This window comes from Oncorhynchus clarkii, chromosome 25 (assembly GCF_045791955.1).
Source record: "Oncorhynchus clarkii lewisi isolate Uvic-CL-2024 chromosome 25, UVic_Ocla_1.0, whole genome shotgun sequence".
Taxonomy (NCBI): Eukaryota; Metazoa; Chordata; class Actinopteri; order Salmoniformes; family Salmonidae; genus Oncorhynchus; species Oncorhynchus clarkii.
In genome coordinates, this window is record NC_092171.1 from 14179363 (window position 1) to 14195329 (window position 15967).

General features: G+C 44.6%; 1 protein-coding gene across 2 annotated transcripts in view; it reads right to left on the minus strand.

The window, feature by feature from the left end:
- The window catches only part of LOC139383469 (palmitoyltransferase ZDHHC14-like), a 113916-nt gene that overhangs the window by 63823 nt on the left and 34126 nt on the right, over nt 1-15967 (minus strand). For both annotated transcript variants that reach the window (XM_071128018.1, XM_071128017.1), the window contains exon 3: nt 5919-6079. In XM_071128018.1, coding sequence (XP_070984119.1) covers nt 5919-6079 — 161 coding nt within the window. The remainder of the gene's footprint in view (nt 1-5918; nt 6080-15967) is intronic.

The following is a 15967-nucleotide window of genomic DNA, read 5'->3' on the forward strand; positions in this document are numbered from 1 at the left end:
CCGAGGACCAAAGACATGCATGACAGGCAGACAGAGAGCAGCATTGAGACTATAACCCTGGTTCCACTGCTCTGTCTCTCTTCTCCTCCCCCTGTAACAAGACCTTCTGTCTGCCGGCGTGGGCAGCGGGAGAAGAGGGATAGAGGAAGGAGAAGAAAGGGAGGACAGAAGGGTAGAAGATGGATGAAAGAGCTGTGAAATATAAGGAGGGCCCTGCTGCTGATGCATTTCTCGGACCACACACAGCATGCACTCACACAAACACTTGAATTGTTCCAACTTCTCAGGAGTCTTGTGGGAAACCTTAATAATCATATAGGGTCTGGCTGCGTCCAACAAACCCTAAATGTCAGTGCATCCTCCTCAGCCGATCGCTCACCATCACACACACCACCTATTTCCTCTGCAGGGAGAGGAGCAGGAGTTTAGCATGGCCACAGGCTTTAGAAACATCCCCTGACCTTTACTGGCTCGTCGACACTCGGTCTCTGGCACGCACAGCAGAAGAGACCAGGAAGAGGAAGAGACATCTCCACCGTCGTTCTGGTAATGTCTTTCTGAGAGCTTTTGGAGTTGGCATGCACCCACCTGGATGATGCCAGATTCTCAGTCTCTACGGTGATGCCACTTCTGCCCAGGGCTTGCATTGCTAAACATGGCAGACAGGCAGACAAACAGGATACCTGGAAAGAGGAGCTGCACTAACAACAGTGGAGATTGATCTACTATGCTGACTGTGCTGGAGAGTTCCCCTACTATCATATCCAGTACACACATACACTATATACACAAAAGTATGTGGACACCCATTCAAATTAGTGGATACGGCTATTTCAGCCACGACCGTAGCATAAACATTGAGCACACAGCCATGCAATCTCCATAGACAAACATTGTCAGTAGAATGGCCTTACTGAAGAGCTCAGTGACTTTCAACGTGGCACCATCATAGGATGCAAGTAATTCCGTTAAATGTCTGCCCTGCTAGAGCTGCCCCGTTCAACTATAAGTGCTGTTATTGTGAAGTGAAAACGTCTAGGAGCAACAACGACTCAGCCGCGAAGTGGTAGGCCACACAAGCTCACAGAACGGGACTGCTGAGTGCTGAAGCGTGTAAAAATCGTCGGCCCTCGGTTGCAACACTCACTACAGAGTTCCAAACTGCCTCTGGAAGCAACGTCAGCACAAGAACTGTTCGTCGGGAGCTTCATGGAATGGGTTTCCATGGCAGAGTAGCCACACATGCCTAAGATCACCATGCGCAATGCTAAGCATCGGCTGGAGTGGTGCAAAGCTCGCTGCCATTGGACTCTGGAGCAGTGGAAACGTGTTCTCTGGAGTGATGAATCACACTTCACCATCTGGCATTCTGACGGACACATCTGTGTTTAGCGGTTGCCAGGGGAACGCTACATTCCCGAATGCATAGTGCCAACTGTAAAGTTTGGTGGAGGAGGAATAATGGTCTGGGGGTATTTTTCATGGTTACGGCTAAACCCCTTAGTTCCAGTGAATGGAAATCTTAACGCTACAGCATACAATGACATTCTAGACGATTCTGTGCTTCCAACTTTGTGGCTAAAGTTTGCGGAAGGCCCTTTCCTGTTTCAGCATGACAATGCCCAAGTGCACAAAGCGAGGTCCATTCAGAAATGGTTTGTATAGATCGATGTGGAAGAACATGACTGGCCTGCACAGAGCCCTGACCTCAACCCCATCGAACACCTTTGGGATGAATTGTAACGCTGACTCCGAGCCAGGCCTAATCGCCCAACATCAGTGCCGACCTCACTAACGCTCGTGGCTGAATGGAAGCAAGTCCCAGCAGCAATGTTCCAACATCTAGTGGAAAGCCTTCCCAGGAGAGTGGAGGCTGTTGTAGCAGAAAAGGGGGGACCAACTCCATATTAATGCCCCTGATTTTGGAATGAGATGTTCGACAAGCAGGTGTTTACATAGTTTTGGTAATGTAGTGTAGCAGGGACAGGACAGGAGTCAGGACAGGGGCCCATTGATTTACACAGCAGGCTTTAGCCACTGAGCCCGATGGAGATGGGAGTGAGATGGAGAGTAGGTGAGGTGGAGAGTTATTGCAGGAGAGAAAGAGTGAGTGAGTGAGTGAGTGAAAGTGGGAGTGAGAAAGTTGCTGCTCTCAGCAAACCACAGTTCCCCTCTGTGGTTCCCCTAACGATAGACAGATGTGTCCATCCAGCAAACATCTACAACAACACAGGACACAACACTGCACTTCCTGTTACAGGACACACATTGTATCCCAGACATAGGGCACCGATGAATAGGCACCTTGTTCCGTCCCATTCTGTCTGTAGTTTCACAACAGATCAATACCAGAGGTGAACTGAGGCCCTTTACCACTTTGAACGGAAGACAAGAGCATGAATTATTCAGAAGGCTGCTGGGAATTAAGGAAGAACCAGTTCAAGTTGAGGTCAAACATTACTTCACTCTGTGATCTATTCTAACTTAGCCTGACTGACTGACGGTGTCACCGTTCCAAGGAGTTAGGGAGAGCTCACACCACACTGTCATAACACTACAAGCTAGGCAACATAACAAGCACTTAGGCCAGAGACAAATTGGACAGGGTGCACGTCATGTCACGCCAAGCATCAGCAGGTCTCATTTTAAGGACCACTAATACACTCTGACAGTGTTTCTTACTGCAAAATGCGACTGACCACAGCAGGCAGAAACTATCTAAATCCCTTGCTTCCCTCACACTGTGAAGGCCGCTGAAGCAGGGAGATTCTCTCTCTGCCTCGCCCTCTCTCTCCAGGAACCAGTCCCATGAGTTAATATGCCTATATTTAGTCATTCTCTCACAGCAACACCAGCTCTGGTCCTTGGAACCCACTGCTCGTTACCTTCAGCAACACTACCAGGAAAATGGATTCAAACCGACAACTAAACCGTGACTTTTATTGTATTTTATTGTCACATACATCGGATAGGTGAGATACTGTGTTTTATCGTTGTCCATCATAGGCCAGGTAGTATATTTCAAAAATCAACACTACTAGGCTAGTACAAATAAAAACACACATCAATCTGAGTTGTCTGTATGAGCCTTTTTACAGACTGACTGCCAGACTTTGGTATTTTCCCACAATATCAACCCAGGCAGGGAGGGAGTTGATGACATGAGCCGAGTTGCCAGAGAGTCTCTCGTCTGTCTGCACAGTTACAACCCTGTAAAACACTGGCAGTAAAAAAGGCTTTGTAATAACAGCGTGCGTCGTAAAGGAAGCACCTAACACCAGTAGCAGAGCGGGCTGTAGAATAAGCATTCATCCAGTGAAAGAGAGAATACATAACATACCATGCTATGACAACACCGCATACTCACGTCTCCTAACGCTGTGAAGCACAGCGAGAGGGAGAGCTTCAGCTCCACTAATGAGAGCCCCCTCTGAAGACGAGGCGTCGTCTTCTCAGAGACGTGCAGCCAGTGTGTGTGTGTGTGTGTGTGTGTGTGTGTGTGTGTGTGTGTGTGTGTGTGTGTGTGTGTGTGTTCGTGCGCTTGTGTGTGTCAAGTCATAAGGTTGCGCTGCTGGAAAAGAGCATGGCTGTCTAGGCTGAGGACGGACGGGAGCAGCCAGCCACTTACACACCCGGCCCAAGAAATACAGCCTGTAAACGTGAGGAATGAGCCCTGGCGTGGGTGTGCGAGTGTGTGTGTGTGTGTGTGTGTGTGTGTGTGTGTGTGTGTGTGTGACAGAGAGAGATGGAAAGGGAGATGGTAGAGATGGTGAAAGAGCCCAGAAAGATTCATGTGAGATAAGTCACAGAGAGGAAGATGAGCGAGGGGGGGGGTCAAGGACTATAAAGGTGAAGGCAGAGATAAAACAAAAAGAGTGAGTCTGAAGCAGAGTAAGATGCCTACTCAGATCTGCTTTAATGTGTCTGCATGTCATCCAGCCACGGCATGACTGGAGTATTGGGCAACAGTGGGAACCAGAGCGAGAGCGGGAATGAGGGAGAGGTGAAAGGAGTGGAGGGAATAAGGGAGTGAGAGAGAGAAAGAACCTGACAGTCAGAGTATGCAATCCACATGACATTTAACTCTCTCTCCTCACTATGGGAAAAGCCAGTGACCTTTCTCTCAGTGGGTTAAATCTGGCATTTCTGACAAAGGACCTCTAGTCAGTATTCTAGCCAGGTTAATGTATGGGCAGCATCAATCAGAACCGTAGATTTCATAAACTGGAGGGGTGCTCAGTCTGTGCTTGGGGGTGGAAGGGTAGTGAGCCCTAACATGGTCCTAAAATCACCATTGTGGGATAGCTGGATTCAGAGGTTTATATTAAGAACAGATAAATAGAAAGATCTGTCGATGTAGACAGCAGCGAATCACTGCTTGGCTCACCACTACAGATACACCCTTGGATCTGGGCAAGAGGCAGTTTTTGTTTGGATGCTGCCAATGACAGACATGGGCATGGTAGGTGATCCTGGCATGAACTACAGAGTTGATAGAGGGACGGTGCTGTAGGATCATGGGAAATGGGAGATGTAGTTTTGAAGATGTGATGGGCTCACAAGTTCCCACAGCCTTCAGTTTGTTTATTCTCTAAAAACAATCATTTTATAATTTGCCCAAATGAGGAGTGTTGTTGTTCAAAGCCGGTGCATCTTTCCCTCGATCCTGAATAGTCTCCCAGTCCCTGACGCTGAAAAACATCTCCACAGCATGATGCTGCCACCACCATGCTTCACTGTAGGGATGGTGCAAGGTTTCCTTCAGACGTGACGCTTGGCATTCAGGCCAAAGCGTTCAATCTTGGTTTCATCAGACCAGAGAATCTAGTTTGGTCAGAGTTTCTAGGTGCCTTTTGGCAAACTCCAAGCGGGCTATCATGTGCCTTTTACTGAGTGGCGACTTCTGGCCTGCAGAGAGCCCTAACCTCAACCCTCTACCATAAAGGCCTGATTAGTGGAGTGCTGCAGAGATGGTTGTCCTTCTGGAAGGATATCCCAACTCCACAGAGGAAACGCTGGAGCTCTGTCAGAGTGACTTTCAGGTTCTTGGTTACCTCCCTGACCAAGGCCCTTCTCCCCCTGATTGCTCAGTTTGGCCGTCTTGGTGGTTCCAAACTTCTTCCATTTAAGAATGATGGAGGCCACTGTGTTCTTGGGGACCTTCAATGCTGCAGACATTTTTTGGTATACTTCCCAGACCTGTGCCTCGACACAATCCTGTCTCGGAGCTCTACGGATAATTCCTTCAACCTCACGGCTGGGTTGTTGCTCTGACATGCACTGTCAACTGTGGGACCTTATATAGACAGGTGTGTGCATTTCCAAATCATGTCCAATCAATTGAATTCTACAGCTAATCAAGCTGTAAAAACACTAAGGATGATCAATGGAAACAGGATGCACCTGAGCTCAATTTCGAGTCTCACAGCGAAGAGTCTGAACATCATGTAAATAAGGTATTTGTTTTTTATTTGTAATACATTTGCAACAAAAAAAATGTAAACCTGTTGTCGCTTTTTCATTATGGGGTATTGTTTGTAGATTGATGAGGAAAAACATTTATTTAATCGATTTTAGAATAAGGCTGTAACGTAACAAAATGTGGAAAAAGTCAAAAGTCTAAATAGTTTCCGGATGCACTGTATGTGACCTGCCAGGGGAAAAATGGAACACAGCTACCCCTGAGGGAGAGGCATCAGTCAGACAACAAGACCACTGGTCTTGGCCTAGCAGGTGGAGGTCAAGGTGAGAGGGAGGGGTGGATGTACAGAGGAGGGAACATGAAAGAAGGAAGGAGGGAGGGAGGAAAAGGAGGAGGGCGTGTGAGACGTGTGGGAGGGAGTGTGTGAGAGGGAGGATTAAGAAGAAGGGAGAAAGAGGAAATATGACAAAGAGCGAATAGAGAGAGGTCTCCTTACCGATCTGTCTCTCCAGGTCAGCAGCTTCATCAGGCGTTGCTCGGGGCAGGACCCCTGGGTCACTGAAGCTGGTCCTGAAGAGAGTCCCCAGCACAAAGACAAACAGCACCCCCCCTATCACTGGGATGGCTGGGGTGATCTGCATCGACAGGAACGGACAGCTAGGGTAGAACACGAGAGAGAAAGGGCCAGAGTCAGACTCATACAAATCTTCAGTATACTGTAGTATTCAGAGCAGGCTGCACCAAGCCAAACACATGACCATCACTAGAAACAGCGGCGTATGTTCACAGGACAGGAAAAAGTGTTGGGTCGGAAGTGGGTAGAATTATCCTCCACACCAAGCTCAATTTCAAAGCAGAGCGTAGATATTAGATACGGAGACTCATCACCTCTTATCTAAAAACGTTATTTTTCATCTTATAGCCTAACTAGACGATTGGCTATAAAAGGCCTGGGGAAAGTTGTGTAATTTAAATAAAACCAGAGAGGAAGAGGTAAACTTGAGGCTACTCTGGGGAATTTGCATGCAAGACAGCATAACAAGACACAAGCGCACCACAGTTTTTTTTACGCCCGACACCTCTCTCCCCCTAGTGCTGGCTCGCCTCAGGTGTATTCATTACTCCGATAACTTTGCAAAACATTTGTTAAAGACGAAAGCAAACGGAACGAAGCATCTGAATTTGTCCAATAGCCCAACTTGACTCATCACGCTCTATCCACTCCTTGAGCGGGCCGGGTGCCTGCAGGCTGACCACGGTCACCAGTTGAATGGTGTTTCCTCCTACAGCATTGGTGCGGCTTTTCCGGGTTAAGCTGGCTGGTGTTAAGGAGCGCGGTTAGGCGTGTCATGTTTCGGAGGACGCATGACTCCACCTTCGCTTCTCCCGAGGCCGTTGGGGAGGTGCAGCAACGAGACAAGATCGAATTTGGGGAGACAAATGGGGGTAAATATAAAAAGAAAATACTGAAAGGCAAAGGAGAGCAAGTCTTGTATGACAATACTTTGAGAAGTACATTTTTTGTATTATTATTTTGAATCAGGGAGTCATACTGACACCAAGGTATCTTTTACAGATGAGCCCTGAATTACAGAAATGACAGAAAACACAGACATCAAAATATAAATACCAAATGCAAGCAGAAAGGAAAACACTGTCATAAATCACAAAGACATTCATAAGTAATAAGGTCCGCAATCAGTTTTCTGAATTGCCATAGAGGCAATGCTTGGGATGAGTTGGACCATAGAGTGAAGGACAAACAAGCCAACAAGTGCTCAGTATATCTCAGATCTCCTTCAAGACTGTTGGAAAAGTATTCCAGGTGAAACTTGAGAGAAATGCCAAGAGTGTGCAAAGCTGTCATAGAAAATAGTACAAATAAAGAAAAACCCTTGAATGAGTAGGTGTACAAATGTTTGACTGGTACTGTATATACAGTGCATTCAGAAACTATTCAGACCCCTTGACTTTTTCCACATTTTGTTACATTACAGCCTCAGTCTAAAATGTATTCAATTATTTTCCCCCCTCATAAATCTCCATATAATACTCCCTAATGACAAGGCAAAACAGGTTTTTACAAATGTTTACAAAAAAAAAAACTATTACTATAAAAACTGTTGTTTCTCATGGTCTGAGTTCTTTTGGCAAACTCCAGGCTGGCTGTCATGTGCCTTTTTACTGGGGAGTGGCTTCCATAAAGGCCTGATTGGTGGAGTGCTGCAGAGATGGTTGTCCTTCTGGAAGGTTCTTCCATCTCCACAGTGGAACTCTGGAGCTCTGTCAGAGTGACCATCGGGTTCTTGGTCCAAGGCCTTTCTCCTGATTGCTCAGTTTGGCTAGGCGGCCAGCTCTAGGAAGATTCTGGGTGGTTACAAACTTCCCCCATTTAAGAATGATGGAGGCCACTGTGTTCTTGCTGCAGAAATTGTTTGGTACCATTCCACAGATCTGTGCCTTGACACAATCCTGTCTCGGAGCACTACGGACATTTCCTTCAACCTCATTGCATGTCAGAACAAAAACCAAGCCATGTCAACTGTTGGATCTTATATAGACAGGTGTGTGCCTTTCCAAATCATGTCCAATCATATAATTTACCACAGGTGGACTCCAATGAAGTTGTAGAAACATCTCAAGGATGATCAATGGAAACAGGATGCACCTGAGCTCAATTTGGAGGCTCATAGCAAAGGGTTTGAATACTTACGTACATTCGGTTTATTAGGTTTTATTTTTTATACATTTGCAAAATAAAAAACAGTTTTTGCTTTGTCATTACGGGGTAGTGTGTGTAGACTGATGAAGGAAAATAGTAACGTAACAAAATGTAGAAAAAGTCAAGGGGTCCGAGTACTTCCCGAATGCACTGTATATACAGTATCAAACACGGGGCCATTCTTACTAATCTGCTAGAGAATCCGTTCGGATTTAAGTCTAGTTTTTGTATGAATAAAGCCTTTAGTGAGAGGGCCAATGCTTTAATATTGAATCATTTCTGCCCTCAGAATTCATATTGATTATATAAATAGGCCCATTTAATTTTGTCTGGCTTGCCGTTCCAAATAAATAATATTTGCTTATATAATCATTTTAAAATTCATTTTTTTAGTAGGTAGGGCCATAAGTGAATAGGGATAAGACAAAATAATTAAATCAGGGGGATTTTTCCACAAATAGACAAGTGTGGGACACTTTTTGTTATGTCCAGAAAACCCGATTTAACACCATCAGTATATAACACATTGAGTTCTATCTGTCATGTCATTTTGAAAACTGTTGAATACGGGAAGGTCTAGGTCAATTGAGGAAAGCTTCTGAATTAGCAGTGAGTGATCAACAGTATTGAAGGCCTTTGACAGATCAATGAAGCGGGCAGCACAATGTTACCTTTTATCCATAAAGTTAACCACATATTTTAGAACCAGGGATGTAGCAGAGATATTGCTATGATCACTGAGGGATGTAAGGAGGAAGGACTTCACCTGATCAGACTTGTAAAAACGGTTAATGAGTCACACGCGTCAACAAATGCCATTCACAAATAACAAATCACTTAACATTGAACTGTGCCCAAATTGTTCCATTCACAACACAGAAGGAGAAGTGATCCTAAACCTCCATTATTGTCTCTCAGAAAGGATTAATTGTTGTGAGGGGGCTAGATGACATGCGATAGGGTCCAGCGAGGCGAGAGGGCTCCATTATTCCATTAGTATGATATTCAACAGCAGGAGGGGGAAATGCCTGCGACGAGAGGACAAGCATTACTGCCGTTCAGAGCACTTAAGCTACTCTCATTCATTGATTGTTGTATGAAAATCAATTCCAAGCAAAAACACACTTGATCATAAAGACCTGGCTAGGGCCTCTAAAAGGCAGTGATAGTGATAGGTTGATGAGAGTGACAAGTGGGAGAGAGGTGACATACATCCTTTCGCGTATGTGGATTTAGAGATGTGATAAGAGAGGTGAGAGCAGGCTATCTTTAGTCATGTTTGCCATCTGTTAGTTACGGCACTATGTGAGAACCAGGAAACATAGCATACTAGGCAAAGATACTGTGAAGCAGGGAGCTGTGGTGGTTGACTATCCAGCAGAGTTATGGCAGAGGCCTGTTACTTCCAAGCGGATATAAGTCATCCTGAATGTATCACCATCACCTCCCTCCAGATGGCAACACCTTGGAAGCCTGGCCATACCCGCTGTGCAGAGCCAGTGCCAGGACTGGAGCCAGCACTCCCACCAACCTGGCCACACTATTAATAAGTATGTCATTCTGGGCTTTGGTGCTTAAGTGGAGGATGGGAGTCCAAAGCTGAAGCCCAGTAGAGCTAAGGATCCATCAATGTTCTAACTGGCTGGCTGGTAAAAATGTAACCATCTCAGGTTTCAGATTATGTTTCGTCGACTAGCCAAAATGAATGCAGCCAAAACTAAAGGAACCTTGGCCAGGAGGTGAGAGGAGTGTATTGACGACCAAATTGCGGGTGTGACAGTCTTCCGATCCACGGTCTTTTCCGGTTCTGTGTATCAGGTGTCTGCGTGCCGGGACTGCTGGCCTGCCCCTAAGGTACACCCTGGTCCTTGCCAATCCCATTCCAACGCTCCCATCCCTCGGTGGGGCTGCTGCCAGGGTCCACTACATTATGAAGGCTTTATTAATACCACAACTGCCTGCAGCTGGCTAACATGCCAAACCTGGACCTACTATAGAAAGTGACCAAGTAATAGAGACAAGGTGAGAGTAGCTCCCGTTTCACTAAGTTCCCAGAACTGCAGCGAAAAATGAGCTCTCACAGAAAGCGAGGGTAAAAGAAGAGGTGTGTGGATGAAACCGCGTGGTCGTGATTTTTGATGACTTGAAACTCAACTGATAGTTATTTTATTTTCTAAGACTTGACTGATGACTTGAAATGATCTGACCAGGTTGTGTGGCACAGAGTCTCTGTGGATTACTCTCCACGCAGTCAGAGACAGTATCGCACAGAGTCTCTGTGTAATACTCTCCACGCAGTCAGAGACAGTATAGCACTTGCAAAAAAACAGATTGGCTAGTGAAATGTACACTCAACCCTCTGACTGGACTAGCAAACTATCAATCAACACAGGTCGGGTAAGCTAGAGCAGTAAGAAGGTTCTGGGAGGTTGCAAGTGTAAAACTGAAATCAAGAAAAATGTATTCATTGCATAGATATTTACAACCATTTGTATTTTATATTTCTACCTTTGCTTATTCGATCTGGTCACTAACATAGGCCTATGGCATTAACACAAAATTCTTGTTTAAAAAAAAACATCTAATCTGTGCTTCAGAACCAAAAAGTTGCTATTCTGGACTGTTGACCAGTCATCAGCGTTGGTGCACAAAGGAAACGCACACTCAAATTAGTGACCAGAAAGCGTTTGTTAAAAAACAAACAAATTAAAAACAGAATAGCCTATACCTACCTACTGTAAGTTATCCATATAAAGTAGCATTTAGCAATTGGCTACAGACGCACCTTTGCCACAACAATAGTCTGGCTACCTGATGACTTCATTGATCATTTTCCATATTTCCAATAGGCCTTGTTTGGGTGGGTTATAATTAATATTCCTCAGTGATGGAATTGGCTATATGTCTAAAGATATCGTCGCACTACCTTCAATACTTATGGGAAGAAGATGTCATTTATTTGCCAGAATATGTTACAATATTTCGGAGGAAAAAGTCCACAGACAGATCATGCTTTCCATCCGATCCTGCAGCCACGGTTTGATCCTTCTTGGTCTGGACTCCAGAGAAGTGACAATGTGACATGATATCCCTTGTTTCTATTAACTAAGCCCAAAATGCACGTTTATTTCTGGATCTTGCATCTTGTGCGCGTGTGTTCATCCTGTGCATGTGCCGGGGTCGCATGCTTTGAACCACTCCTTTTTGGGGGTCGCAGGTCAAAAAGTTTGAAAACCACCGAGCTTGTGAACAGATTGGTGATTTGTTGTACAGCTATAGGATCGGGTGCAGATCAATCGTAAGGAGAGAGGATTGCCATAAATGAACATGCACCAAAAAAAATATGTGATCAAGAATATGAACTGTTTACCTTGCAAGCTCACCAGAGAGCTTTTGGTATGTCAACATTGCTTGAAATGTATAATTGACTTATGAAGCTTGCATTTGGAATTTGTTGTAGACAAAATAATGAAAAGGGCTGTCTGTTAGCCTCAATAAATATACAAAAATGTGTAGCTGAACAAGTCATTGCCTGTATAGATTTTACTTTACTTCAGACTTAACTTTGGGGACTTGCTCTTAGAATGCACGACTTTGCACTTGACTCGAGTCTCGACCCAATCTACTGGGGACTTGACTTGAGACTTGGACCTTGTGAGTTGAGACTAAGGCTGTTAAAGTGACCGTATTACCGCCATGCCGGCGGTCACGAGTCATGACGGCAGTCAAATTCCACATGATCGATTAGTCATGGTAATTAGGCTCCTCTAAGCTCTGATGCTGCTGATGGTAATTAGTAGCCTACCACACTTGATAACTGCCTGGTACTCAGCACTCTATTGTCCCTCCAAATCACTCTGACAACGCAAATGTAATCAAAAATCGAATCAAACACTTAATGAGTGCCCATGAGTTGCACAACATTTCTATAGGCTATGCAATTGCGTGAGAAATCACAGTTTTTATGGGATCTTCCTCTTTTTAATATAGCCATCAGCTTTCTAAAGGATAGGCCTACTATATTTATTTATCAACTTTCCTAATATTAAGCACATTGCTTCACTTTACAACAGGAGTATAGCCTACCTGGCTGGCATGAAAATGAACTATAGGAAAAGCGTCCTCCATTCGCTATTTAAGTGCCCCTGTTCCGAGATAACGGTCAATTCTAAATCAAAACTAATTTCACACATGTATTATTTAGTATATGTAAAGACAACATTAAATTAAGAATAGTCTGATGGGTGACAATATTAGCCTATCACTTGTGAATTATGTATTATCACTTGTGAATGATGCCCAGCTTGTGCATTAAGGCAAGAAACCGCACTTTTGGTTTGATAAGGTTTGTATCACAACTAAAGTGGCCAAATAACTTCTTAAAATTAAGCACATTAATCTGCTTCATAACTGGTGTAGAGCCTAATTGGCATACATAGGCTGTGCTTATAATGTGAAAAAAATGACCTTTATACTTTATCAACATTTTAAGCCAAACGATCAGCCTCATTGCTTTAAAAAAACGTTTAATGCGAGTGGTTGTATTAATTTGGGATCTATCACATTCCACAACTTTCCCAGAGTATTTTTGGAATATTTATTTCTCGAATAGGTCAACTTTTGTACTATGGGGGACAGTATATTGACATAGGCCTACTCATCTTATTGGCTGAAGAAAAGTAAACGTGGACAGTTCTAACATCTTCAATATGCACCTCGGAATTCGATAAGAGGAACATGGGCAGTTGCATCCCCGATGTGTCCGTCTTCATTCACTTGTAGCCTACTTCTTAGCTGAAATGCATGGGAGAGGGACCCGATCACGTGACGGGCATATCCGAGAGAGCCATGTGAATGAGAAGTGCTTTGGAGCACAGCAGCCGGGAGAAAGGAATTATAATTAGCATATTATATTTAGCCCAAAGGCACAATGGCAACTTTGGCCACAAAAGGCAAGGATTTTTTAGGGGGCATTACAGCCACACAAGGGGGATTCCGCCGGGAAATTCGAGGACTGATGAGAATATTATCAAGTGCTTGTCAAATTGTGAATGAGAGAATGATGAAGTGTGTGTAGCTTGCAACTTTTTTCAGATCATCATTAGTCCCATCATGCAGCCTTAAAATGTATTAAAAATCAAAACATATGGCCCAACGTTTATACCACAACTCAAGTTACATAAGTAACTCTAAATGAAGCATAGAGGACCAGTTTCTTTGTCAACCGCTCAACACAGAATAGCCGCATGTGCGCACTTCCTTTGAAATCTGAGAAAATATCCTTTCAATGTTATTCAGCCATGTTCAATTGTATGCTTTATACTATAACATAATAAAACATAATGCCACAGAATTCTAAGCAAATCTTGTCTGCTAAATAAACTAGTGTGACTCACAGCCATATGGCATAGCACAGGGCCTAACATAAGGATAATGCAGAGTATGCTATTCTGTTCTTCTGAAATAAACATTTTCTTCATATCATGTTTCTTTAGACCTGTCTAAAATAAATAATGGATTTATCTTTTAAATGTAGATGTTCCAAAGGTCTGCATCAGTAGCTTGTAGCCTATGGGTGGAAGACATAGCTAATTAACGGTCAATTACATTGAGACCGGCAGTTATTTGGTTGACAATCGCTGGCTAACAAAATTTCATGACCGCCACAGCCCTACTTGAGACTTGCTTGTGACTCAAATAATAGTGACTTGGTCCAACCTGTCAGCAGGGGTCTACTCTAGACGCATACTGATGGGATAACAGCAGGGCTGGCTGGTCTAATATCCTGCAGTTCATGTTCTACCAGAGATGGACTAAATTGAACGTGCTCTGCTGTGTGCCTGGAAAACCTCTGTGTGTCTGAGCACTCTCTCTTCCTCAGCCATGTGTTGGAAGAGCAGGGTAGATCAGAAGGTAGAGCAGGGTAGATCAGGTAGAGCAGGGTAGATCAGAAGACATTCATAGTCAGTGGGAGAATCTCAATTGCATACACCTCACAACCTCTCTCTTTGCATCCTTCTCAAAACCCTCCGTTCTGACCTTCTCCTCTAATGGGTTTTGAGGAGGAGGTGAGGAGAGAGGGCTTAAGGAGTATGCAATTGAGATTCTCCCACTGACTATGAATGCCACCCTCAGCGGTTTGGAATCAACCAGATGCATCTGGTTTTCAGGGGAAATGGAAAGAGCCTGTGACGAGACTTCCGCTTTTGGACGTTAACAAGGAGACACTCCATCTTAACTCCTCCTCCACATTTACAGGATTGGTTGAAGAGTGCAGAAGAGATCCTCCACCGACAGTAGTTTAGTGACCAGAAATGCCACCACTGTGTTTATTTTACGCCTGCTACGTTAGGTTAATGAATGCAGACAACCCATCACATAATGAATCTCTCGCCCCAATGAATTAGTACAGACCCAGTGGATCCCGCTCCACCACTGTGTGTCTGAAGAGAGATCATGTTAGTTTTGAACATAACTGTCCCTGTGGGGAGAGATTACAGGAAGGGAGATGTATTCCAGAGGCTTGCTCCCGCCTGACGGTCTAATCCATTACCAGGCCAAATCCCCCAGAGTCATGCTGGGACTTTACATCTATAGCCCATCACCACCACCATGATCCTGACCCTGCAGTATAGCAGGCCAGAGTGGAACGAAGGGACATTCACTCTGACCATAGTAGTCCGTCAATAGTGTTTCTATCAATCCAGTGTCGCCTGCTTTTAATGATGCAAACCACCTAACAAGTTGGAATGAAACTACAGTTTGAATGTCTCTCTGCTGTTATCATATGGACGGTAGAGTACCTGTGCTCCCTCTGTGGGAGGGTTAACCCAGGCTAGGATGAGTAGAGTGAGTGTTCCTTTCTGCTCTGGATGCATCCAGGGCTTGTTAAACAGTATAGATCTCTGCACTATCAGAGAGCTAAGGTCCACAGCCCAAATGATCCACCCTGCGAGGCTCTGGGAGGGAAACACAAAAGGGCAAGTTGCTGTTGTTTTGTCATGGTGGAGCTCCGAAAAGGAAACATAATGTATTGTTTATAAGCGGCTTGTTTGGCTTTATTGCCAGAGGGCAAGCAACAAGAGACCAAACAGATACAGCCCACTTATTCAGTGGCCAACAGACAAAACACTGACCATACAAAACACTGAAAGACTCCAATCATTTCAACAACTATCGCAAGGCACTCCGCTTTTCACATAGCTGAACAGATAAGTGCATCAAACAAACTAAGTCGATAAAAACTAAAAACTTTAGTTCTCAAGAGCATAAAGAAAAAAACTGAACAGGAAACCAGAGGCTGCTAAGCTTATGCTGTGGGATAGGCTACAATCACCAGTAGTACACCAGTGAGTAAGAAGAGGTGGGACAATTAATACAGCTCACAGATGACCTGAATCTGTGGTTCCCACCGCTCCTATTTCACGTTGCTCTGGAGAGCTCACACACTAATGGAGAGTAATTAAGCATTCTGAGCCCTAAGCCAAGTGTGTTTAGCCCTGTCAATGCAGGCCAAGTGCAAGGCTTGGTTGCTTCAACTTACCCCCCCCCCCCCCTCGGTAGTTTGAGCAGCAAGCTGGACAAGACTAATCCCCGCCTGTTTCGCTCCAGCTAACGTAAAGGGAACCCCACAGGAGCTGCTGTGACATCTCCCTGACATGAAATCCATTCAAGGTGAGCTGGTCTCATCTGTAGGGAATGGTCAAGGTTTAACGGTTCAACGCCTTAGAAAGAGACAGGTGCCTGAAAATGTAAGACATGAGTTAAGGGAATCACGGCGAGGAGTTAAACCAGGTAGGCCTAATTTATTTAAAAGCTCTACA